This window comes from Aphelocoma coerulescens, chromosome 3 (genome assembly GCF_041296385.1).
Source record: "Aphelocoma coerulescens isolate FSJ_1873_10779 chromosome 3, UR_Acoe_1.0, whole genome shotgun sequence".
NCBI lineage: Eukaryota > Metazoa > Chordata > Aves > Passeriformes > Corvidae > Aphelocoma > Aphelocoma coerulescens.
In genome coordinates, this window is record NC_091016.1 from 94,190,103 (window position 1) to 94,218,037 (window position 27,935).

General features: G+C 38.8%; 1 protein-coding gene across 1 annotated transcript; it reads left to right on the plus strand.

Annotated features, from left to right (window-relative positions):
• The first annotated feature begins 2,246 nt into the window (after positions 1-2,246).
• SLC17A5 (solute carrier family 17 member 5) lies at positions 2,247-25,563 on the plus strand. The gene is made up of 11 exons (XM_069011318.1): positions 2,247-2,539; positions 5,755-5,951; positions 7,369-7,602; positions 8,094-8,181; positions 10,859-10,945; positions 12,191-12,309; positions 13,175-13,333; positions 15,703-15,835; positions 17,539-17,686; positions 22,271-22,361; positions 23,862-25,563. Exons 1-11 carry the CDS (start codon positions 2,479-2,481, stop codon positions 23,997-23,999), a joined length of 1,455 nt encoding a protein of 484 aa, XP_068867419.1. The 5' UTR covers positions 2,247-2,478; the 3' UTR covers positions 24,000-25,563.
• The last annotated feature ends 2,372 nt before the right edge of the window (positions 25,564-27,935 follow it).

Here is a 27,935-nt window from a genome sequence, read left to right on the forward strand (position 1 = left end):
AATAAATAAAGTCCAAAAATACTGCAAATCCTCCACATCAGGAGGATGCATCACAAGTATGACACAACTTGGCAGAGCAGACCAACAACCAGCAGTTCCTGGTAGGTTGGACAGAGGCAAACCACGCCTGTTTCCATACAACTACACATAGAGTCAGCCCCCAGGGTGTAAGGAATGACATTCTTATCTGCTGTGACAAAGGTCAACACTCCCCCACACACTCCTGAACCTGTATTCATCAGTCACCTTTTGCCTGTGGGGCTGCAGCCTCACAATCAAGCTGCTTTTGGTGCAGCATGTCACTAACCAAGGGAGATTAACTCCACAGTGAGGGTCTGCAAGATCTGAGAAGGAGGCAGCAAGGCAGAGAAATCCATGCTCCTTGCTAATGCAAGGGCTTTTGGCACTATCCCATACTGAGAGTGTAGGTAGATTTAAAGTACAACTTGCCTTGGGGAGAAGAACTAAGAGGTAAAAAAAAAGCAGATGTCTAGGAAAAGCTTTGTCATTCCTTTATCATTCCAGGCCCTTCAGCCTCTTGTCCTCCCTGTGTTATGATGAGAGGAGTCTATGGAGAGCTTGGGGTTCAGCCTGTGGATGGAAGTGATCAAACTCATGATCCTGTGCATGTTGCACATAGTCCTGGCCCACATACCCCTATACTTCCTTCCTCATGGGCTGGGTGCTAGTGCACTGGGGGCTCTGGTGGTATGTGCAGAAACTCCAAGAAGAGTATCGCATGTGTGAAATGCAAAGCTAAAATCTTTGAGTACTACAAACTAAATCACCACTACTCATAAAATGTTTGATACACGTTCTCTCTTTCTGTTTTCTTCCCTTCCTTTTTGCTGTAAGAATGGCTTCCAGGTAAGTTTGACTCACAGAAGACACTCAGGCTAAGTTTCAGAACTAGAACAGAAGCACTGATTTGCTTCATGTTTTCACAGAGATGTAATACCATGTGATAGGCACACAGCCACAGCTGTTCTGTTGACACTTGCAAACTCATACATGTACCTTGTTTGAAACAATATAGCTGAATATACTGCCAGGGATCTTTTACATTCCTCTGTTTTCCAGTACACAGAATTTTCCAGGCAGTTATTTACACATCAGTAGGATGGCACAGGCATCTAAGCAATGCCAAAGCTTTCAGTGGATGACCAGCAGCATCATCAAAATGACTCAGCACTCAGCCCTGGCAAGGCTGATAAGTGGAGGAGGCTCCCGTGTAGGGAAGAGCCTGTAAAACTTAAAGATCTCCACTCTGTTGTTAGCTTTAACTGGGGCTGAAAAACACAGATTCCAAGAGGAAAATTAGATATCCCATGATGCTGATTAATTTATATTGGTGCATTTTCACATGTATTCGATAAGGAGACGAGCACCTTCCCTATGAAGACAGGTTGAGAAAGTTGCGGCTGTTTACTTGGAGAAAGTTGTGTGGAGACCTCATAGCGACCTTAAAGTATCTGCAGGGGGCCTGCAGGGAAGCAAGAGAGGGACTCTGTCAGGAACTGCAGCAACAGGACAAGGTGTAATGGGTATAAATTGAGAGAGGGGAAATTTAGGTTATACATTAGGAAGAAATTCTTTACTGTGAGGGTAGTGAGACACTGGAACAGATTGCCCAGGGCAGTTGTGGATGCCCCAACCCTGCCAGTGTTCAAAACCCGGCTGGGTAAGGCCTTGAGAAACCTGGTCTAGTGGGAGATGTCCCTGCACATGGCAGGGGAGGTTGGGACTAGATGATCTTTAGGGTCCATTCCAACCCCTTCACATTCCATTATTTTAAAACCTCACTCCAGGAATCGCACACTGCAAACACACACAGAGCAAAAAGACCATGTGCCGCAGTATCTGCAATTTATCGTTAAATGGCATTTCAGTGGTTACAGAGAGACACAGCGCCTGCACCTCGAGCCTTTCCTCCTCCGCCCGTGGCTGCCACAGTGGACCCGCACCGAGAGGCCGCTCTCCTTCAGTGAGAAGCAGCCGCTTGTGGTGATCAGCGTGATCAGATTTGTCCTAATTCTGACGAATTTTTCCCGCAGCATTAGGGACACCGCGCACAGCGACACCCGCCGCCCGCCTGAGGGCGCGTCCGTGCGGCCTCGTCAGCCAGCGGGAGGGAGCGAGGGAGCGGCCGCCCTCACTAAAGATGGCGGCCGAGAGCGGCCCGCCCCAGCGTGGCGCTGCGGCTGAAGCCGTTTCCGCCCGTCCCTGCCCGTCACATGATCGCCGGGGGCTGCGGCCGCCGGTGCCCGGCCCCGGCGGGGCAGAGCCGAGCGGGCGGGGAGCGGCGGCCGGGGGAAACTGAGCCGAGCTGAGTTGAGCCGAACCCGGCAGAGCCGAGCCGAGCCGGGCCGGGCCGGGCCGAGCCGGGCCGGGCCACGCCACCCTACGCTCCCGGCCGCAGCGGTGGCGCCGGGCGGTCTGGCCTTGAGCGCGCTGCGCGGTCCGGGTGGCAGCAGCGAGATGGAGCCCGAGGAGGGAGAGGATCGCACCCCACTGCTGAAGGAGCCCCAGCCCCACACGGGTGAGAGGAGCGGCAGCTGCCCCTGTGTGGCAGCGTCGCGTTGCTATGGAGGCGCGGGCGGCGAGCGCCGCTGTGGGGCCCAGGGGTCGGTGCCGCCGTGCCACTGCCGGGCTGACGGGGAAGGCGGTGGCGAGGAAAGCGGTGACGGGCCCGGGGCTGCGCCGCCCGGCCGCGCCGTTAGCAGCGTTCTGTGCCCGGGACGCCGCGATGCCCGGAGGTGCTGGATCAGGCACAGCTCCGCGTCCTGACAGCTCTGTCGGTGGTGGGGTCAGGCGTGCAGCCCTGTCAGACACCAGCCCTCGGCTCGGTGACATTGCAGTGCAGACATTCCAGCCCAAATACCGGTCCAACCATTAAAAACTACCGGGGTCCGTCGAGATTGTGTCAAAATTCCATATGAAGGCAGAACTTGAGTAAGACTAATTGCTTGTTACAAGCATGGAGAGGAAAGAAGGTGAAAGGATGCAGGAAGGTAGAAGAGGAGGCTCTATATATGGTCAGAGCTTAACAACACAGCCTGCACGTTTATTTGTCTGTGCTGTTTTGCTTCCCAGAATGTACAACCTATAAAGAGTACCGTAAAATTTTTAGTTTCTTTAGTATGCCATGGAAAAATGCTCTAACCCATTTAGGAAATGTGCAGCTGCATCAAGGGGGTCTGCTAACAAAATTACTTTAGAAGTACCAGAAAGAGAGAAATTTGAGCTCAAGTCTTCCTAAAGCAATATGTTCCTAAGTTTGCACAATGCATCAGGCTCCAGTTGGAGGTGGCTCACCTCACCCACAAGGAAACTACCGCAGAGGAGCAACTTCCTTTAACTGCCGTGCAGCTTGCAGCACAGACCTGTTTTTTAACTGCAGTTTAAGAATCTTGTTCAATAAGAGCTACAGTACTTTTAAACATGCCCCTGAAATCAGAATTAACTATGGATGTAGGACCCAAGACTGCTAGTCAAGGTAAGACCTTGAACACAATGCTTTAAACTTTGGCTAGCTGCTTTAACCTTTAGGGGAGTGAATGTCTCTGTGTGTGATTATAGTAATCTCCTGAAACACACCTGTAATCTTCTTGAATCTTCCATTCTGGTCTAATATTCTTAGGTATTTCAAGTGCACATGATGGAATGACAGGGAATCAATAATTTAGTAGCTATTTGCTTCAGACTTCAGTCCTACATGTTTGTTAGGTTTTTTTAATAAACTGCTTACAGTTGGGAAAAAAATCGGACACTTGTGACCTTAAGTTCTTGCACATCTGTTTGGTGGAGCTTGCTCTCCATACAAGTTGTATACCAGTAAGAGTCTTATAGCGGAAGAGTAATGGATGGTCCGGTTAATCTGCATTTCCAAGGAAGGGTTGCATCACCAGTGTGTTATTCATCTTTCTGTTATTACTGTCTAACCCCAGCAACTACAAGAAGTAGACCAGTTAAGTAGCTTTACTTGTAATTATATTCATTGTTATAAATTATATGACTATACATTTTCTACTTAAGGCAAATTGCTTTTTAAACAACAATAAAGAACAATGAAGCTGCTTGACTAGTTTTTGTGTAGTAAGTACTTCCTGTACTCAGTGCCTGTTGTTTTTAATGTAAGCAATAAAATCTTGGCTGCTCTCCCTTATGTCATTTAAAAATCCAGGATGGCTTTGTCAAATGCTTCTGAGGCAAAACTTGCAATTACCGCAGGTCTGGAAGGGGCTTTGCATATTTGTACAATAGCCTTGTTTATTATTTATTTATTAAATGAACATAGCAAGTACAGCATCTCCGTGTCATTTTAACAACTTGTGCAGCCATAATGAACTTCACATAAAGTTTATCAGGATTAGAGACTTCAAAAATGGGAAAGTTCTCTTAATTTCATGAAAAACAATCTTGCAGAAAGGCTCTGTGGTGTTCCCCCTGAAAAATAAAATCACATAGGCTCATTCCTTGTTTCAGGGAAGTTACTGGGAAGGGGAAGGTATCTCATCAGCTTGTCCACAGGGCATGTCCTTTGTTTCCTACTGCAGATCAGAAAATCCAGTTAAGTGATGTACTGCAGTAGTAGATGAAGCTCTAGTCAGTCCTATTCATAGATGTACTTGTTCTATTCATCATTTGAACTCTGAGTAGTGAAAGATGAGATCACTGTAGACTGATGTAATATCTACTGATCCCCAGCCCTCCTAGAGTTTCAGACATCCAGGTTATAAAACTTCCCGTTAGCAACATAACTCCCTCACAAGAGGGGAAACTCTATGCTTTATTTGAAAATTCAGCAGATTGTTCAAGTAGTTCCTCAACAATTTGACGTTTCTGCTCAGTAGTTTCAAGCATTCCCAGTTCATAAAGAGTAGCTGCAGAGCTTTAAACTGTTACAGCTCAGCTCTGATCTGGATCTTTGGCACTGATGAATGCTCTCTGCCAAATGCTGCTGTGTACTACTGTAGAAAATCAATAACTGTGTTACAGTTCATAGTCTGCTATCTGTGTATTAACAGCTGACAGAGCTGACTTAACGTCATGACAGATTTTATGCTGAATCTTAGGACTCATTTCCTTTGTTGTCTTGTGACTGCCAAGAGGATGTACTGGGCAACTGGGAGCCTGTTACTGTTTCACAGTGCCACCACAGTGTTTGCCATTCCCCTTTCTGGAGTTTTCTCTGTTTGGCATCTGTCAGCAAATGCATATTCCCTTGTAAGCAAACTTGTAGAAGGAAAATTTGTCCTAGAAGACAGCCTGAAATAGCAATGATTGTTGTTTAGCACTCCTTTACGAGTATTTGTTTTTCTTGACCCATTTCTGTGTATATTACAGGCTTCCCACTAATTTGTTTTTGGGTTTTTTTAGTGTGAAATTCTGTCTTAAATAAGTATTACAGTATTTTGGAGAGAACTTTTAAAACTATGTTTCTAAATCCATTTCCAGAGACCACACACTATCCTTCCTCTGCAGCCCCCATTCTAGTGTGGTTAGCTGCCAATTGTCTAAACAAAGATTACATTTACTTTGCACATCAGTATGAAAGTGGGTTTTTAAAAATTCTTTCAACCAGCCTCAGACTATACCCCTATTGAATAAACTCCTTAAGAAGAAAAATTACCTTGTCTCCTTGCTAATTTTTTATCTTACTGAAAGATTTCGGAGAAAATAAGTAAAAACAACTTATGAGTTGTTCTTACTCTGTTAGGTCTGTTAAACATTTTTCATTTGCTCTCATTTCAGTCCCTGCATGCTGCTCAGCTCGCTACAATCTTGCACTCCTGGCCTGTTTTGGGTTCTTCCTCCTGTATGCATTGCGTGTGAACCTCAGCGTCGCTCTGGTGGATATGGTAGAACCTAACACAAGCTTAGCAAAGAATGTGACTTCCAATGTGTGTCCAGAGCATTCTTCCGCCATAAATGTTCCTCGCAACACAACGGTGAGGTCTCAGACATATTGTCTTGTAATGTGGCATGTCAAAGTGGTTTTACTAGAAGTCTGTGATAGATGGAACCATACTTAGGTGGCAAGAAAACAGGCTGTTTTTTACTAGATGGCCTTTCCAGTGGTTCTTTTAAAGCTATTCTGGGAAGTATTAGCCTTAAATGACTAGCTAGTTAAGGAGCGCTGTGCTGAGGGTCAGCTTTTTTACGTACCTCTTTTCTGTGATATTCCTTAAAAATTAGCTAATCTGACCACGTAGATCTTTCATGACTCACTGTTTTATATGCCACTAATCAATTGTTACTGTTACATCTGCGTCAGAGCTCACATCACCGTCCAATTTGCTTGCTTTTTGTACAGTCACAATGGCATGAAATTTCATTACAAATTAACATGTAATATTTTTCTCTTCACTTCTTTGATCCCTTTCTCAGGTCATGCCTTTTGTCTTTATATCCTTTACCTCTGACTTCCAGTAATCCTTAAAATCACATTTCTTAACTGAACTGCTGGATATGGAAAAAAAACCTTCTAAAAAAATCCCCAGTTTTGTGAATTTGGACTTGCACAGATCTTGTCTTGTAGTTGAAGTTATTCCTGAGCACTCTTGCCATCTTCCCGCTTTCATTTTGTTTGTTTGTTTAGAGGTCATGTATTGTTTATCACAAACAAATTATAATGGTGAACTTTATGGGAAGGTTCTGACTCATCATTTCTGTGAAATGTATGCTGCTCATTTAGATGCTGAAAAATCGATCTTTTGGAAGTGATCCCAAACGTCAGAATCACTTTATTGGGCAACAGTTCATATCTTCTTGCTGGCTTCGTTTATAGCTGCGGATTCCTATCTCAATCATCTTTGCTTTTATCGCATTGTCCACTAAAGTCATCTTCCCTCTGTTGTGCTTCTCCCATTGTTCCACCTACCCTTTTGAGCCCTGTCTTGACTGCTCTCTTTCTTTATATTAAATTTAAGCACCTGTATTTCCTTGTTTGTTTTTTTGTCCATAAATTTTCTGCAGGTAGAACCATTTTATAGAGCACGACAGAATGTCCACTCTGTGATTCAGAAGTGGGATTTGTACTCAGGCAGATTTACATACCTGTCACCTAACCCAAGCTGCTTAGAATGCAGAAAGGCATAACTGCCAGAGCACTTGTATTTCATGTAGTGATGACTTTCATACTTGGGTTAGATATGTCTGAACAGACTGTAAACTACCTGAATTAGCTTTTAACACAACTTTGATTGCAGTATAGGTGAGTGTAGAGGAAGGAGACCCTAGGGAGTAGGTCACGAAAAATTTGAAATTTATTTATAAAGGACTAAATAGTGTATCTATAAAATATGGTCAGAGAAACTGTTGTTTTTAACTTACTGCATTTTGTTGGGGTTTTTTTCCTCTTCTTAGGGAGAAAAATATTCTTGGGATGCTGATACTCAGGGATGGATCCTTGGTTCTTTTTTCTATGGCTATATCATTACTCAGATTCCAGGAGGATATCTTGCAAGCAAAATTGGAGGCAAGCTGTTGCTGGGGTTTGGCATCTTTGGTACCTCTGTATTCACCTTGCTTACTCCCTTAGCTGCAAATTTGGGAGTTGGCTACCTCATAGCTGTCAGAGCCTTGGAAGGACTGGGAGAGGTAATCCTGCTTTCTCTACGTAACTTGAATATGTATCTGAATAATTTGTTTAAAATTGTAGTGATTAGACTCTGTGGGGGTTGGTATGCTGGAATAGTATATGGATTGTTTCATTCAGGTGGCTTAGTTTTATGTTTTTAAAATAATTAAAGCATTTGCACTATATTTTAGCCTTAGCTTTTCAGATAAGAAATGTAAGGATACTTGAGCCAAAACTAGAGTTATTTTCCAGAGACCAGGAGACCAGGGCCTCAAAATAGTATTGTTTGTATAATTTCTGCTTTTCCAGTATATACAGAACCAAAAGCAGGATAAATTAATTCTTCCTCCTTATTCTCATGCCTTGCAGAAGTTTTATAAGTGGTTTCTTGCTAGACAACAAACTAACAGATTGTACTACTGCTTTTTAATGAAACATGCTTTGAAGCATGTAAAGTTGAAGTGAGTTCTAAAATTCTTGCATTTCAACAGAATGAAATGATGTTTTCTAGGGTGTTACCTTCCCAGCTATGCATTCAATGTGGTCTTCTTGGGCTCCTCCACTGGAACGCAGCAAGCTCCTTAGTATTTCATATGCAGGTGAGAAATTCCCACGCTGATAATGGGATTATAAATTTTTACTGCTGTAACAGGGAGGATTGACTTAAAGGGATTTATATTGTAAATTTTAATCAGCATTTAATCCAGAAAGCATAACGTTAAAGTAAGTCTTGTTTTCCATTAGTTTTCTTCATGGCTTTTATAACCTGACAAAAGGTAGTGATCTACAAATAAGTATAAACTTGGGTCTAACTTTGGTATAAATGATGCAAAGAGTTACTGTGAAGCTGATTAAGAGAAGATACTGTAAATAAAAAAGATTTAGTATTAGGAACAAAAAAGCTGGGGCAGTCACAGGATAAAGCTGTTTGGTTGGTTCTCGGAGTGTTTTTTAAGTGTCCTTGGAGAAGCTTGGGGAAGAAACCATCCAAGGTCCCATGTATTGCTGCAAGAGCTCCGTGTCAGAGTCCAGTACTCCCTGACCAGATTCTCCTAGATATTCTACGTCTGGAAGGTGTAATATTTGATATTGGATTTACTTGTTTGAAGATAGCTGATGTTATGCAGGATTCTTGATTTAGCAGAGTGATACAGAATTTACTGAAAGCACAGTACAAATATAAGTTAGCAAATGTAAGTTGACAGCAAAATATAGCAATTGCAATACACTTCAATTTGGGTTGAAGGCAAGTGGAGTCTGTTGTTCTCTCAGAAATTCTGTTGTTGTTTAGCTTTTATACTTTGTGTTGGGCTGACCCACATATTCACTTCCCTCATATTGGTCTGGCTAAGTCAGGGAGACAGTCACAGTTTTAATGAACTGAATGAGGAGAAACATTTACACCACCAGCTGATCCACTCGACTGACATAGCTGCTTATCTAAACCAAAGCCACCTTCTGGTGCCCTTTGTGCTGAGATAAAGTCAGCTTCTTTGCAACAGCTGTGGTTGGTCACACCCAGCATTATTCCCTGATCTTCTTCCCATTGCTCTTGCCCTCCTCCACTGAACCTTCTTGCATTTTAGGGGTTTATTGGTCAGTCACATTGCTTGGTGCAATATTTGAGGGACAGGTGAAAAACATGGGTTATCAAATGTGCTAGTCAAAATTGATATTATTTCTTTAAGGATGACAGATTTTGTATTCAGTTACTGAAGTAATGGTTTGCTTTGCTCACTCCTGTTAGTAACAATTCTGTTACAGCTTTTTTATTTGACCTGTGGTTTATCAAGAAGACAGGGCTATACCATATAAACTTCAGCTACAGTTTCTTAAGGAGCTAGGACAGTCTAGTGACAGTCTAGTGATTTTCCCAGAGGAATGAAGCCTTAATCCTTTCTTCCTCACATTTCTTCACTTTGCTCTGAACCAAGTGTCTCATCACTCATTGAAGTGACATTTCAATGATCTACTTCAATACACCTAATGCATCAGAAAGCTTTTTTCTTTCTCTTTTTAAAATCTGTTTTCTGCCTTAGTGTTTAATTAAATCCACTTTAAAAGAAGTCTTCATGTGAGACCCAGCACACAAGCAGAGAGTACAGGGTTAGGATTGCCTTCTACTGCATCTAGCAATTGGGAGTTTTTAAACTGTCCTTGTGTATTTTGTGAAACTATATGCTAATGTACTAGTGAGAAGAGTCTGTGGCCTTGAAGAGCCAATTGTTAGCAGTCACGGGTGGCTAAGACATCTTGTGTAAGCTTGGCAGGCTGTTTTCCTGCATATTGGCTGTCATGTGCTCAGTAGTTAATTTAATCGTGATCATGTTGATTTTCTGAGAGTACATGTGGTTAAGGTTATATATAGCTGTTACTTTGATTTATATTTTGCATGATGTATGTGTTTTTGTTGTTCATGGTTGGAGCTTTCTGCTTCAAATAAAAATTACTGTTTCTGTGAAGATGGAATCTAGGTAGTCAGAGTATCAATATAATGTTAATATTTTCTGAGTTGAGATTAGGTTTGGAGAAGTAATCGTACAGCTAACATTAAGAGACAAAACCTACTGTTTATCACCAGTAGAGTGTCTAAGTATGTAAATAAGACGGGTTTCTGGTTTAGATTTCAAAAGGGAAACACCTGCCGTCCTTATTATTTGCAAAATGTATGTTGAATTATAAGCACAGGAGTAGTCTTTCTGGGTTTTGGCTGTATTCTGAACTGGAATCTGCTCATCTTTCCCTTCTTCCTTGATCCTACACCTTGTCACATTTAGGGAACGTGGAATTTGAACCTACTGGTTATATATGGCTGACTTCTGGTTCATGTTTCTAGCATTCCTGGTTTTGTAGGGCTAGTAGGAGATACGAAAAATGCAAACTGGCTATATTGTAACACTATACTCCCAAGGCCTTAATTATACTGCATTCAGCTCTCGTTTTACAGCAATACTAGTTGACTAATTTGCATTGGTTTAGATGTGTTAGAGCCGTCACTTTATTGGAGACAAATGTGCCAAGAATTATTATCTTTTATTGCTCTTTGCTTCTAATTTTGGCTTTGTAGGGCACTGGGGCTCTATTTGCTTGGAGCTGCCGAAGCAGCTCATTGTGCCTGTGTTTCTTTAAAGCAAATCACAACCCTCTAGTGGTGGTGACATTCTTCATGCATGATTTATTACAGAGAAATAAAATAACTCTGAAATGCCACTTACACTTAAGGGGTCCATAGGAGATCTAATTATTTTTCCACTTTGTTTTGCTTTCTTCTGGTAGGTGCACAGCTGGGAACTGTTGTGTCTCTGCCACTATCTGGTTTAATTTGTTACTATATGAACTGGGTTTATGTGTTCTACATATTTGGTGAGTTTGTGCTGTTTTGATTTTTCTTAATTACTTAAAGTGCAATCCATATTCTTTTTGAAAAGCATATGTTATAAAACTTATTTTAAGTTTTAAAAGTGTGTTTAACATGTTGGGTTGCTGTTTTATTCCTTCTGGGCAATTAGAGATATTTAAAGCTAAGTAGATTCCAGTGAATGGCTAAATAAGCTTTCTTCCAACGACCAAAGCTGTCTCTGAGTTGGACAAAAGCTGGTACAAGTCAAATGCTCTTAACTCTCCCATCACTTGAAAACAGCAGGCTGAAATTTCTTATCTGGAGTGTGAAATTGAGTTAATAACTTTAATCCCAGGAATAAACTTCTACTTTGAATGAAAGAACGTGTGAAAAGTTACTGCTGCTTAAAGTGTGGAAAATCTCTAGCAGTCACAGGGACCATGAAAGAATGCCCAAAATGCAAGGCATAGCATGTTTACTGTGACTTATGTTCTGGAAGAAGCTGAAACAGAAAATATATTTTTTAACAGTATCTAGCTAACAGGTCTAGCTGATGCTTTTTACAGGTCTATTTACATGTCTGAGCCATTTCATATTCTGCATGGGGAAGAGGGAATCAGAATGTAAGACGAGGGTTACATTTTCCTCAAAAAAACCATCTCCAATTTCTTGTAAATTACAAGGATTCAAACCAAAGAACTGAACAACATGGAATAAGTTACAATGTTACAGTAACATAAACGTGCAGTTAATTTGGACCGATTATTGAAAAGTTACCTTTTTTCAAAAGACAGTTCAGGGGTTGGCTTAAGAAAGAAAACGAGGATTGGTACATCAATTAAGCTGTATGTAGTGATATTCTATGTATGTGCACAAAGCATTTTTTGTGATTAAACGTCATATGAATTTTTATTTCCTGAGGGTGAGCCATATCCTTTGTGGCTCTTCCATGTGACTGATAAGAATACAATTATGTATGTGCATGCAGCTTTCTTGCTGCATGAAGCACTTCAAGTATAAAAAAAAAAAAAAGGAAAAAACAAAAAGTCTTGCTTAGTCATCTTCATTGTTTATTGTATCTAAATGTGCATTGTTAAGACACTTTGGGGAACTAGTGTTTTTAAGTAGATAAAAAAATAATGTTCATTAAAATTATATTAGAGTTTTGAGAAAACACTTCTGATTATATCATCTGAGATTATATACTTGCTCAATATAAGTGCTTTTTTAAAATTTTTATCTCTTCACCCATGTTTTCACAATAATAGGTGCACTTGGCGTATTATGGTGGTTCTTCTGGATGTGTTTGGTTAGTGATACACCAGAAACTCACAAGAGCATTTCACATGCTGAAAGAGAATATATACTGTCTTCTCTAAAAGATCAGGTACAGCACTTTGGTATAGACATACTTACTTAAGCCTAAACATAAACCACAAGCATTGTCATTAATGTCATGCTCTGTTTATGTATAGAGTAGCATTCTTAAACTGAAATGGAAGCAGGATTTTTCAAACAAAAAAATTTTAAAAAATAGTGCAGTTGTAAACTTAAAATCAGCAATCAAACAGCATTTATAATAATGCCTTTTGTTACAGATGTTTTTGTGGTGCTTTATTTAAAAAGCTTTTTATTTTTAAAAAAAGCTCAAATATGTCACCTTATACTAGATGCAGACCTGTATAGTGTCTTCAACATTTTCAGTATAATATTTTAGAGCATTTCTCTTTCTCAGTGTGTCATCTAGAGTAAGAAACAGATTGCTGTTTGCAGAGAAAATGCTAGAGCCACATCCTAAAGTTTGCATAAGATTCATTCCTGTGACTGGGGGAATATGTATTTTCAAATAGTGAAGCTGGCTGAGAGACCAAAATTAATATCTGAGTAGGAAAGATTCAGCTAAATAAACACCTCAGGGGTGACTAAATATTAAATTATTTGTAGTAAAAGCAGAAGGCATGAAATTTCAACAAGGGAAGGCATGCTTTTTGAATTACAAAATGTAGTATTTGATTTACTTTGGAATAGTAAGCATCAGAGCAGTAACATACCTTAGTACACCTTCACTGAGAACTGAAGACAGTAATTAATTCATTGCTGATGACTTGTATCTATCAACTGAGATTCATTTTGTGCCTTTCAGAATGGGTGATCAGCATAGATTTGATTAGCATCAAAACACTTTATTTAGTAAATGTTCATATCAATATCCTGATTTCTTTCTTTTTCTCTTTTTGTCTCTGGACTGCCAGCTTTCTACACAGAAATCTGTTCCCTGGAGACCTATGCTGGGGTCTCTTCCACTCTGGGCTATTGTTGTGGCACACTTCTCTTATAATTGGACTTTCTATACACTTCTTACACTCTTGCCCACATACATGAAGGAGATCCTGCGATTTGATGCACAGGAGGTGAGATACACTTTCTTCTGAATTAAAGAAACTAATCATCTGCTGTTTAGAATAGAAGAACCTGTTTAAGAACCTTGGAATGTAAACATATAGATGGGAAATGATAACCCCGCACAGTGAAGCAGATGGCATCAAAAATGTTGCCTGCCATATAATTTCCACTATCTTGACTTATTTGACATTTACCTTAGTGCTAGCTTTCAAGGTAAATTTTCTGTTTGAAGATGCATGGTACCCATCTTTAACTGCTCTGTTTTAAAACATAACTATAAAAATATTTTCCCCGTTCTATGGCTTCTATGGTTATTTCAGATTTTACACCAAGTTTTATGGCTTCTGTTCTTTGCTACCTCATAAAGGAGAACATTTCCAGTTAAAAATAAAACTAAGAAAACCACTGGACAAGTGGCATTTTTGAAAGTATTTTAAGGATGGGGTCTGGGGGAGAAAGGGACCAGAAAGAGTCTTCATTCTGATTGGATCAGTTTCCAAATTGTCACTTTCTTTCCTCAATGAGCAGCAGAGGTAAAATACCTTTTCTTACTAAGGTAACTGGATGAAACAAAACCATAGCCTTAAGGTCCAGATATAGTGCTTTTCAAGGAAATTTTATAAAATTAAGTTACTTATCAGGGAAAAATTAGGAGTTGAGGGAGGTGGAATATTCTTATTTATAGCAATTACTTGACTGTACTGGTCTGTTTTTAATGAAACTGTTTTGGTGATGGCATAGCTTACCTGGAGAAACTGGTATAGCTAAGATAAAAAGGTGCTCAGAAATTTCAAGACGTTTAACATAGTCTTTTCCTGGTTTTAAAAAAAAAAAACTGGTTTAGAGCAATCTGAAGATGAATGCCATGCAAGAAAGACGTGATGCCAGCAATCTTGGGAGGAGAAGATGGGGAACGTTAGCATTAGAAGAGAAGGTTGCATTAGGACAAGCTGCAAAATGGCTGGAAAAAACTAACTGAAGTTGCTGATTGGGTTCCTTATTGTGCCTCTTCAGGTATTCCCTGAAGAGGCATCAACATCTGTGGAAGTCATTTGCTACCACGGCTCTCAGTTGCACATAACGTTTGTAAAACACTGTTGCATTAAATGGTAACAGGTTCTGCTGTGAAGTGGTTTCCTTTGTCTCTGGGTTATGTTTCTTCTTTTTAGAGCAACTAAGAGTACTGACTGTTGTGAACATCAAAAAAAAATGCTTGTGTAATAGTGTAGAACTAACTTTGTTGCCACACATTTAGATGGAAATTGCATTACCGTTTAAAATATTATACAGTTGTTGCTGTTCCGTTTCCTTTCTAAAATACAGAAATTAGTTAAAAATAATGCAGTGTCTTTGAATAGTGCTTTTAAAAAGTTTTTTAATTACTGAGACTCTTCTATTTTACAAAATTTTACCTCCTGTTTGTGAAAACTGAGCATTGAAATCCAACAGGCAGCATGCACAAGTGCTGACAGAATGAACTTGAGGTGGGGATGTGTTTCTTGTTTCAATTCAAATTAAAATTCCTAGGGAATCTTCCACTTCTTGACAAATATACGTTTCATACTAGTGTATAAAGGTTATAGTATTTCTATTCAAATACCTCTTTTTAATCACGAGTATGGTCAAATTATAGCTCTGTTATCAGTAGCTATCTGTAATTGTTTGGAAAGGCTGTAAATGTAGGCAGTTTAATAGTACCTTTTGTTTCCCTTCATCTGCAAATCATGTAGAATCAGACAGAAGTCTCTAAACAGCACTTGTTTAAAGTAATGGGAATTAACTGGTGAGTTCAGTGTAAGTCACGTCAGATCTGAATAACTCTGCTTTGGGATTGCAGGATGTCCAGCCTAGATTTGATGAAAGTCCTAGTTCTATATTTTGTCTCTCTTTACAGCAAGCACCAGATATTTCAGCAGATGGATAAGGAATAATGTAATGTAACAGTAGTACAAAACCCAGAGATTCTGTATAGTTTTCAAAATTCTGAATAATATTTACAGCTTCCACTAACTTTAGTAACTCCCTTGATATTGGTGTCCTGGAAACTTCCATGATCAGGTTGATTTCCACAGGATGCCTTCAGTTACAGTTTTCTTTTTCCTGAACCCAGTTACTGATTTAAACCTTGGAGGTTTTGGTCTGACTGCATTGGTAGTTATGGATTAAGTCATGTGATGGGGCGTTTACACATTGGTAACTTTATTATGCTTTGCTTTTTCTATCCCTAGGTTTGTATTTTATGTAATACCAGCAATAATTATGTGGATGGATGGAATTGTCACCTCTGGTTCAGTTAATGTTCCAGCACAAGTGATTTTTCAGCATATTGATTTGTCATTTCAGTGTTTTAACTGTCTTCTTTTAACCTCCTTAACAGAATGGATTTTTGTCTGCCCTACCTTATTTTGGCTGCTGGTTATGTATAATTCTGTCTGGGCAAATTGCTGATTATTTACGGGAAAAACAGAACTTCTCCACTGTTTGTGTTCGCAAATGTTTTACCCTAATAGGTAGGTGCAGTATCATCTCTTGGAACATATAATCTTAGAACATATAATAATATCAATTTGGGAAAGCTTAGGAGCTTGGGAGAGTAGTCTGACATTCTGTTGTGAGATGAGGCAGCATTGTGCATGACTTGAGAGGAGCAACTTTATCTGTACAATAATGTGTCAGGAGCAAATCCTATCTTTTTCCATGAAAAGTAGGCCTATTGGATAAGAGAACAATAAGAGATTGTCAAAAGCTTTTTTTAGGTCAAGATAATTGGACTACAAGCAAACCAATCAAATAAACAGTCAGGTAAAGTCAGCATAAAAGGGTGAATGAAACACTGTTATCAAACAAGGTTTATCAGACTACCGGGATATTGTTCTGCATGAGCCTGTTCTGTTGTTCAGTGGTTTTTTTATCTAAGGCTTAAGCAAGTAAATAGGAATACACTTGTAAAATTTACAGTTGCTACCACAGTAGGAAGATCAAACAGAATCCAAAATGGTCTTGACTGACTGGGAGGAGAAATCACCAACAGATCAGCCAGATCAGATTTCAATAAACACAGGTAAAAGGCTCTATTTAGGAAAGAGGAGTTGATCGCTGAGTAAAAGAGGGAACAGGGGAAAGAAGTTGAAGGAAAAAAATATGTTAGGCACAGGATCCACAAGAGTTGCAGCCCAGTTATTGTATGGTCATCCTTGCTGGCTTCTCAATTCAGCTGACTCAACTGCTTTCTTTAAAGCAACTCCTGTAATAAACTCTCAGGCATTTTGTTTGTTTGTCTTAAGTCTATGCTATTTTGGTGATTCAGTTTACTGCAGGGCCACACATCTCACACCCTTGTATGTATAACTCAGGAGAAAAAATATTGTTGTCTTGGGAAAAGTAGGACTTGGGTTGGCTTCATCAAGAAAAACATGTACTTGGGGCTGTTTGCAGAGGTCACAATGGGGTCATGTGAATGGGCTGTGGTCCTGGGAAATGGGTACCAAAGTTAACTGCAGATAGGAAGCAGTATGCATGAGCTCATGGTGGCTGATAAGCTGTTTCCAGTGCCTGATGCAGCATCTCTACAGCTATCCTGGGTTCACCCAGGGTTCACAATGTCAGTGTAGCTTCAATTTCTTTATAGCAATAAATAAAATTAATTTGTGAGGTAATTTTCAGTATCTGTTGATTTTTGTTTATTTTTTAATCTAGTTTGTTCTTTACCGCTAGAGTGGGCTATTTCTGATCTAGTTGCTGTTTCTTGAGACAACAACAGTTTTGCAACCCATCTGCTCTTCCTTTTCACGAGGACATGTAGTGATAGGACAAGGGGGAATGGCTTTAAAGAGAGTAGATTTGAATTAGATAATAGGAAGACATTCATTACTGAGAGGGTTGTGAGGCACTGGAACAGGTTGCCCAGAGAAGTTGTGGCTGCCCCATCCCTGGAAGTGCTTAAGGCCAAGTTGGATGGGGCCCTGAGCAACCTGATCCAGTGGGAGGTGTCCCTGCCTGTGGCAGGGAGATTGGAACTAGATGATCTTTAAGGTCCCTTCCCCCCGAAACCATTTTCTGATTCCGTACCGTCCCAGTGTAACGCGCGTGGTGCAGTGCCGGTTCTGTACGGCAGGGGGCGGTGGAAGTTGGATGGGAAACGTACACTCAGCTTGGCGCGTCCAAGCGTCTCTCGTGTTAAACGTCCATTGATTCCGAGGTTTCTGTCTTAAAGGAATGATTGGACCTGCGGTGTTCTTAGTAGCAGCGGGATTCATAGGCTGCAACTATGCACTGGCTGTTGCGTTCGTGACCATATCAACAACACTAGGAGGATTTTGTACATCAGGCTACAGCATCAATCATCTAGACATAGCACCTTCGTAAGTATTGCTGAAGCTGTTGTTAGTGCATGTCAAATGTTTGTGACCCCTCTTTTTTCTTTTTGTGTTGCTGGGGTGGCTTGGAAACGTATCTATGGAGCACATGCTGTACAGAGCTGGAGTGTAAACACTGACAATTACTTGGGTTTACAGTATTAAGCACTGTATTTGCAAAAAGTGCAAGGTTGGCAGAGGCTATGACATAAACAATAGTTTAGAATCATTCCAATTTTGATCCTGCAGTAATAAATTATATAATTCCTGTAATTACAGATTCTAATTATAGACTTTATAGACTTTTGTCATATTGAATTCATGTTCTTAGTAGGACAGTATTTTTTGAACTGCATAATACAGTTAAGTGTTTCACTGTCTTCAGCTTTTCCATCAGAGCTATCAACCTTTGGTATGAACATTACCATATTAAGCACTGTGATATAGGCAAATTATTTGCATCTGAAAAACATTCTGTGCACTGGACTCTAATTATTGTTACAAGTAGTTGACCTGATTTGTCAGTACGTGACAAATCAGGTATGTACAATTGCTCTTAAATGAATATTTTTCAAAAATGGAAAGTTGAGACTCCAAGCTGTAATTTCTCCAGTGTTACAAATTCAGAATTAGGCAGATCCATCAGTTTCCCAAAGAGTGTGGATGTATGTATATTCTTCTAAAAGTGCACTGGTAAAAGTCAAGTACTTTGCTTTGTCATTCATTTTCTGATTTGTGGTAGCATTTAGATGTGAACAGGGTCAAATGACTTTATGTCCAAAGAAAATTGTGTTTCTGTGTTAATTTGTAGAATGAAATGACTTAAAGTGTAGAGTAAAAAGCAATTTATAGAAATACTACCTATAAAAAAATTCTGATCATCTAGTCAATTTATAAGGGAGACCTTGGGTCCCAGTTGAAGATGGTATCCAGCCTTGGGCAATTGAAACGATGGTGGTCACATCCACAATCATGGACAATTTTTGACTTAACAAATGGATATGAAATAGTGGGAACTCAGTTAATCTTGGCAGGTGAGGTTACATAGCAAGCAAGAGGGGAGGTATCAGTGGCCAGCTATAAACTGCTTGTACTGCTGAATTGAATATGAAAGCAAGAAAAATAGCTTCTGTGGTGCACTTTGTTTTAAATCATATACAGCTACGAATTTAGAAAATGTACTTAAAGCAGTGCATCTGGGGTGTTATGAGACCATTCATTATACAACTTCTGTTTCAAGCTTAGCTTTGCAGAACTACAATGGTTAGTTTCCAAAATATGTATTAAATTGTACTTGTTATGTGAGTACAATTTAACTTGTCCATGGAATGCAGCAGAGTTGTGACAGGAAAAAGGAAATCATGCAACTGCAGTGTGACTTAGATGCACAAGGAACTTCTGTATGTAGGCAATGGCTGAGGTTTCCCAAACTAGGATGTTGTATGTGTCTTCTAATTTGAGATACTTCATTTTGAATTTCAAATATGTTTCTTTCAAGAGTCAGTTTGTTTATAACAGTATTCAGAATATTTCAGGTGTTGAAAAAAAGCCACAAGAAGAAAATGAAGTTACACAGTGCCGATGCCTCTCAGCAGACATAGCTAGGTTCCACATATGAACTGCTGCTGATCCCTCTGACCAAATCCCACTCTGTTCTTCCTACCCTCGATAAAGTCCTGCTTTTATTCCCTTTGGATTTACACCAGACAAGTTCCTCTAGCTCTTCTTCCCTCTCAGACAGGCAGAAGGGAGCAGACTGAGTGTAAGAGAGGGAAGTGTCTTGCTGATAGTTCAGGGACTTTGGCCCAGCATTGCCTCTAGAGGCACATGGCTGCATATGTGGGAAGACTTTCTTTGGTGGTGACGTGGTGAGGGTGAGCGCTGTTTTATTGAAATCAGTGATTTTCTATTCAGCACATGCATGCTTTAATTCAGGGCAAATCTGTCCAAATGGGGACACAGAAAGAAAAAAAGCATGTCCTTGTAACAGAAGTCATATTTAAAAATTTCTTCAGACACAGAAATGTAAAAAACATGTAAGATGAGAAGAAAAAGAGGACTATCTTTACCCCTCCCCCCACACCTAAGTTTTTTGCAACTTGTCTGAACTTTGTTGGATAAAATGATCAAGGCAGACATACAAAATTTCAAGGAAATACTTGACATAATTGGAGAAATCTAAAAACAAAGTCTGCATGAAAGTGTGAAGGAAACCTCTGTAGAGTTTACTCAGAGCTCAATACTTATTTTTCGTAATTTACTGAAAGATGTTAGAAAAACCCGAAGTGATTCAAAGCAGTTTCAAAATGCACAAATGCCCATTTAAATTGGTTAAAAGTATGCTGCCTAGAATAGCAAATGGTCCCTTTTTACTACTAAAACTTGCATAACAATTACTATATTCACAGGAAAAAAGTGAATGAAAATACTGATGCTTAATTAAAAACAATATTTGCTATGTGGTTTTGGTTTCTAACGTGTATTTATTATGTCATTGGTGAATTGGATTGGGGAAGGGTTGGGGACAGAAGGGAGACAAAATTGTTCTTCTAGGGAAAATACTGTATTTTAGCTTTTTAAGTCTACATCAATACATTTCTATTATTAAAAATATTAATATTGGTGTTACCATGAGCCCTTGTAATATTCATGTGGTTCTGTTATATACTAAATACGTCACATAGATCATTTTTTATACTCTTGATTTTACTACTTGACTGCTCTGCAAGTTCATTTGTATTTGGTTATCCCCATTATGCCATAAGAACCTGACCAACAGCTTACTATTGGTTTTGCTCTACAGACATGTCACTTTTTGCTTTCCCTTTTCATATGGGAGTTTCCACTGTACTAAGGGAGTGGCATCACAGTTATCCGCATCAAACAGCGAGCACTATCAAGAATGCAACCTATGTCAGAAACACTGGGTATAAACAGAGGCATTTAGCCAGCAATTAGTTGCCAGAGATCTTTGTCCATCAGAGAAACTATGTTTAGTTTTTAAAGTGTATGTTAGCAGTATTGTAGTGCTTAAACATGTTGAAGACAAAGTGCATTTGGTTCTACTTAAAGGCTTTAAATGGGGTTTTGCTTCATGCGCTTATTTTCCTAAGGGAAACTTTAACACTTTGACATTCAGCATCATAAAGGCCTATTAATTCTAAACCACTTTCCAAGATAGGAAGACTGCATGCTAGGTTTAGAAAGAAATAAAGAAGTTTTAACTAAAGCATTGCCACACTTTAAAATAACATGTAGTGTAGACTTTCAAAAAAAATCAACTAGTAGGCTAGATGATTGTTTCCCTTTCTCGGGAAAAAACCACGTTTTTCTAATATCACTGGAATGAATACACATATTGTAACCTTTTGTAACAATGTTGTATGGTTGAATTCTCCTGTTTTGGTAAATAAAATTTCAAAGGTATGCATTTCTCTTTAGAGATGAAATAGGTTTCTGTTATGTTAAAATTGGTGAGGACATAATTTTACTCTGAATAGCCTAAAATGATGACTGGGATATGACTCCTTTCTCCTATGGTAAACTGCAACTATTAGTATGTTGTATGATTCTTCAGCCAACAAATCCACCTTGAAAATCTAAAACACAGGGATCTGTGCCCTGGTGGTTGGAAGGTCAAACTGCTGTGGAACATCTGGCTCTTATTTCTCTTCAGTCTCTCTCACAAGTCTACACTTGTGGTACAGTTTCAAACTTTCGGTATTGCAACATGCCTGTGAGAGAGATCTTGAATTGCTTAGAGATGAGGTGCTGAGACTCAGATATTAAGCAAGTTATCAGCTTTTCCCAGCAAGTTTTTATGGCTGCTGGTGCATATGCATACATTTGTGTGTGATAGAGCAGCACGTTCATGGAACAGGAGGCCTCAGAATGCAGCTGCAGAAATGGCAACCAGCAGAACTGGTTTAGTCAGACCCCTTTCCCATTGGCCTTGACCCACAGAAAGCTGAAGGGAAGGACTGCCACAGCACTCTGAACTCCTATCTTTGGAATATACACCTTTTAGTGTAAGTGGGGATATCCAGGCACACTGTGGATATTGCTTCCTTGGCAGACAGATTTTTAGCAATGAAACCTGAACCAACTCTTACTGTTGGCAAAGAGCACTTTGTCATACTCCTTGTTGTCTTTCTACTTCAAGACATGCAATGTGTCTTTAACTGCTCCAGTGGATCCATTCCAGACAGTTTCGTTGTGGCTTAGCAAAGGGGGTGTGGATTTGGATTATGGATCGTGAGCAAAGCCATAGGCAATTTAAGTTAAATTCCATAACTAGCCTCTGAAAAATAGAGACATACAGAATCATTTAAGTAGAAAAGGATCTTTAAGATCATCATGCCCAACCATTAATCTAACACTACCAAGTCCACCACTAAACTGTGTCCCTTAAAATGTATGTACCAAGGTGACAGTGAGTTGTTATTAGAAGAAAAGCAAGTCATTCACACTGGAATATTTGTGTTTTATTTGTCTTGTGTGATCAAGATGAGGCCTATGTGGTTAGGCAAAATGGTCCATGATTGATAAGCCTGACAAGTTAATAAGCAGTGTCAACAACTTCTCTTGCAGGTATGCTGGAATTCTCCTTGGGATCACAAATTCTTTTGCTACTATCCCAGGAATGGTGGGGCCAGTTATTGCCAAAAACCTCACTCATAATGTGAGTTGTTATATTTTTATCTCAATTGAATAGAAATTCCTTCTTCTCAAGTCTGCAGTCATTAAATGAAATGTGGGTTACACCTGTAAATCATATTGTCCATTGTTTTGAATTACTTAATTCCTAGCTCTCATTGTCCTGATTCTGATCAGGAAAATAAGGGTAAAATCAAAGACCTTTGTAAGACTTGAAAATTTTAGGGACTCACCCCTTATATTCTCTAGGAATAAAATTAATATATTTTTATCACAATAGAACTCTGATAAAACACCAACTAGATTAGACATTTGTGGTATTGTTTTATCAAATTAGAACAAGTTCTTGCTTGTTTTTTTTAATTAGGCTGTCACGTGAGGTGTTGAGTTCTAATATCAGCATTTGTCAGATAAGTGAGAAACTAGATTCTAGTTTAGATTTGACTAACAAGGTGCTGTAGTGATTTTGATAGAAAAAGGGAAGCACTGGGGCTTTTGAGGAGTTTTTGATTACTATTTTTTCAATGAACATAGGAATTATTCTAAAATCTTTTAAGAAAGGGAGGAGTAAGATTAGTGATGCACTTGAATTTTTGGAGTTGGAGGTAATTCTAAGGATTTTCTTAAAAATCACAGAATCACAGAATATTCTAAATTGGAAGTGACCCACAAGGATCTTTGAGTCCAACTCTTAAGTGAATGGCCCATATGAGAATCAAACTCATGATCTTGGCGTAATTAGCACCATGCTCTAACCAAAAACAATCTGAAAATATTCATTAATTCATTATTCTAATAAAATTAGTTCTTCCAGATATCTTAACAAGTGGGTTGTTTTAGGGTATTTTTGTTTGGTTTAGCTTTTTCCCCTCCATACTAATGGTATTCTGTTTTTGTAGTAAGATCATTCACAGGTTTGTTACAGCATCATCCAGAACTTAAAAAAAAACTCCAAAAACTTCAGACATCTACAGATATTATTTCTTTATTTGAAAAGAAAAAAAACCAAAAAGCAAATAAACCACAGTTCTTTATTACACATTTATTAAGGCCTTTCTTAAATACCAGAGTTTAGAGGATTACTCTTGAAATCTGAGTGAAGGTAGCTACCTTGTTGGGACCAAAAGGCTTATGATTCTGGAATGTTCACATAGTAGTCATTAAGAATAGCCTACTGCACAGTGCAGGGCACTTCAGCTCTTGGATCACCTGAGCTGAAAGCAAAGTAGTGTTTCCCTTACAGTAACATTCTCTGCAGTTGTGTCGATGGCTCTGCATCTTGGGTGATAAACTGATCCAGACTGGGTAATGCAGTTCTGATAAGACTATCTGTGTAAGCTGTATTATAAAACTGAAATTGACTATACTATTTATTGCATCCTTTATGTTTATAATGCTTTTATGTTGCTGTGAAATCATGCTGAATGGCATTTACATTTAAATAGGCAAGGCATGTAGCATCGATTTTAAAATTACTTTTTCTTGAGTGTGAAGCTGCAAATTGCTTTTTTTTTTTTTTTGACAGAATACTGTGGGAGAATGGCAGATGGTTTTCTATATTGCTGCCTCTATTAATCTATTTGGAGCAATTTTCTTTGCATTATTTGCAAGTGGAGAAGTTCAGGACTGGGCAGTCAGTGGATATCACTTGCATAGAAACTGAAGGAGATGTTGAAATACCAAAGCTGTGCTGAGTCCCGTTGTGCTTAGAACTATGTGACCGGAAAAGTGCCTTCGCTGCTGATGCCTAGGAGTCTTCAGAGCTGTTTGGTTAAACTATTTTATCTCTGTATCTTTTGTACTGAAAATAATTTGACAGCCTATGTGTGCTATTTCCTAACAAGAAACTACTTGGATTAAATATAGAATTTTCATGCTAGGACTTGATATCAAATATGTGATCAGAGACATTTTAAATCAGTGTGCTAGGCTCTAATACTTTCCAGTTTTTAATTAATATTTTCTCAATTAATGTGTAGGCAGATGTTTGCTGATACTAAAATGAAAGGAAAAAGTAAAGTGATTATGTAGCACTCTTAAGGAGGAATGGCATGCAAAGAATTGTACCCAAAAATAAGTTTTGATTTCCATTATGAGACTGATGGGTTTTTTGCTGTTTAAAAAAGTGTAGTAGAGCTCTAGTTTTATACAATCTTTTATAGTGCTTTTATTTTGTCAGCGTTTTAATGATGGCTAAGAAATGCACATGTAATTTACTTCTGTTTTACGCACAAGTTTTGAATATATAAACATTCCCTGTTTCATGAATACAGCTTCACAACTAATACACAGCAACAAAGAAGTAAATGTACCACTGGGACTTACAGAAAAAAACATGTGTCCTCTGTGGTGCAGGTTTTTCAAATAGGCCTCATTTTTATTTCTCTCTGCAAAGAAGAAGCAGTGCAGCTCAGTGGTTTAAATCTAGGCAGTGTACAAGAGTGAACTAGAAATAGAATATCTGCATGATTATCTTAAAATAACTTTCAGTTTGGCAATTAATTGTTTTGTCTCTTTAAATCAATGCAGTGGAATTCTTTCCTCTTGCATGTAGATATGTTTGTCAGCTTGTAAGTGTAGATGAAATAAAATAAGGCCAGTGTAGCAAATAATCAGGAAAATCAGTTCTCTAACAGCCTTGTTTGTTAGTCAGATAAAACTAGACTAGAAAAGAACTAGTGCAATAATCTGGTGCTGTTAGTCTCCTATCAAGATAGAATTTGACACTCAAGAGCATTCTTTGCACAACATGCACTTAAATGACACAAAGTAGGATTAAAAGTTATCAAAACGGTGGCCTTGTTAAGGACAAATGGCTGAATAATCTTAGAGCCACAGAGCAAAGGAAAATTCTTGTGCCAAAGATTCCTGGATTGGAGCAATTAGGTAAAAAAGAAAAATCACTGGGCTCTGGGTTTTTCATTTACCACCAATCCAAAAGAAAAGCCCAGTATTAAAGCTGCTCCAGTGGAGCCTACCTTCCTTCATTTCTAGGAAATGGCATCTGCCTCTCCTTTTTAGCTTTAAGAGCCATTTTGTTTTGGCCTTCCTTAAGTGTCATGTTCTCTGATGGTGGATTTAAACTGTGTTTAAATCTCTGTTTGTGTCTGCAACATTTCCACAATAAACAATGTGTTGTTCAGATTAAATTAGTACTTATTCAGTGGGAGTATGTTAAAACTATATTGTGTCTTCAGTGTTTCTACAATAAATAGACTGAATATTTACATGTGCATCTGCTGTTGAACATTACTATCTCCCTGAAGTTAGAACACCATTTTGAAAGTATGCTGAACAACAAGGTTGGTGACTGGATTAAGAAATGGTTAATATTTTCTTGGAAAATTACCTTCCTCAGAAGTTTTTTGTCTGGCTTTACAGGTAAGTATTGTCTTCCACCTGGCACTGTATTAAAAGTAATAATTTAATTTTATGTGAAAATAAATTTGTACTCTTTCAGTATCTTTGGTTAAAAAGAAGGGGGGAAAAGTTTAAAAACGAAAAGATTGTATATAGTTTAATTTATGCCTTTGCTTTTCTAGAGATCATCATCAGGCAACACATGGACAGGGTTGCAATTCCACCTGTTCTGATGTTGGAAACTTCAGCCTCCTATGCTTCCAGTCTTTTTCTTCCTGTGCTTTTAGTCTTGTTCAGTTGAATATCAAACTTTTAAAAATCATACTTAAGGGAGTAGATGCAGTAGAAGTGTATGTAGACATACATATCAGTTGAATGAGCCTGAACCAGATTTAGTTTAAACTGAATGTTAGGCATATCAGCAATTGAGGAGTCCAGAAATTTTTGGACCAGCATACTAGATTTTATTTTCCCTTCATCTAGAGCACCATTATTACTCATTTTGCATACTCTCTAACTTTTAAGTCAGCTTAGAAAGTGGGACTGAAAAAATGCTGTAAATCCTTTTTGTGGACAACAGGCTACACTAAAGCTAATATACAGCTATTTCTGATTTCATTTTTAAAAGTATCAAAATATAGGGTGGGATTCTTGATTCAGTGAGGCTTTTAACCTATAACAAACAAGAATATCCCCTAAAAACTCCTTAAGTGTTACATTCCTGTATCAGGCTTGCAAAAAGGAAAATCTATTAGAAAAAGCTGTTAAAATATTTTCTGCTAATCATTATATTATTTTTATTGCATTGCCATGCTCCTGTTTTCATGGCTCTCTCAGCCAGTTTCATCTGTTCAAAGATATTTCTCATATTCTGTATTTTCAGGAGTAACGAGGGGTTTGAGTACCTCTTGTCTCAGTTCACCTGTGTGACACAAGATCTTGACAGAAATTGGGCAGTGTTTTTGTGGTGACTGTTTTCCTGAAACAATCCTATAACTATTATTTCTTGCTTCATTTCCTTAACAGATATACCAGAGTAAGAAATTATGCTCTCTGTTCCATGAAGAGCCCTCTAATTAGGATGTCCACCTGGAATGAGGAAAGTCAGTTCAAAAACAGACTTCATGCGTTGCAGAGCAGGAGTTAAACCACTGCTTTGGGAACATGTCTTATTGTTGCCAGGTATTTTTAAGTGCTTTCTCTTCAATGTCTGCTTCTGACACAGTTCTAATTATTTTTTTTTAACATTTAGTGCAAATTTCTATCAACACTGGAAACAGAGATGGAATAACTTCTCAGAATATCCTACAGCATGTGACATGGGTATTGCCTGAGATCTGAATCATGGTCTCTTACAGCCTGAAAAAGTACCTTCACATTGCTTTGCAAAAGATTAAGTGCCACAAAGTAATGGGTGTGGTATTTCTTTGTTCTAAGGGTACAAAGTATCAGTCAAGTACCTTAAAGAAGTCCAAAGTATTTGGCACCCAAAAATACGAGTTAACTTATATAGGCCCTTTTAATGCTAACCTAGTGAAGGTTTAAAAACTCATCATAATACATCATCACCTGTGCATGGTGCTTCCCCATCTACATGTTCCTCTGTAACTGATAACAACTGCGTTTGCTGTGTGAAAGGGTCATCTTAGTTGGTTTCCCAGAAATTGAATTGTTCCTGTGATGTATCTTTTGTCTGGCTTCTCCTCTCAATCACTTGTTTACTTATTTGCCAGTTTCCGCTATTCTGCTGTCTGGGAACGTTTGGTTCCATGACAAATGAACTAACCTTTGAGTTTAACAGGTCTTCCAATATTTTTAGCATTAGTCAGGAAGGAAAACTGGGGGTGAGGAAGCCTATACATTCCACAGATAAGTGAGACACAATTTATATGGAAAGGTAGTATCTTCTGTTAGATCCCCTAGAGCTTCAGAGACAAAAAGACATGGTTTTAAACTTTAAGCCTCCTCTTTCACATTTTGAGCTCAACCATCACAACTAAAACACTGCTACTGTGTTTGGTAAACTGTTGCAGTGAGTAGTATTTTAAGACAGTCTCCCATTTCTCCTGTGCACCTATATCTCAAAAAGCTAAATGTCTACTCTTAATTCACATGATTTAAGATCAATTAAATCACATTAAATCAATCAAAGTGATTATCCCTCAAACAGTTGTAGGCTGGCCAAATCCTTTTCTGAGACCTGTCAGTTAAGATGCTGTCTCCATTAGCAAAAGGACAC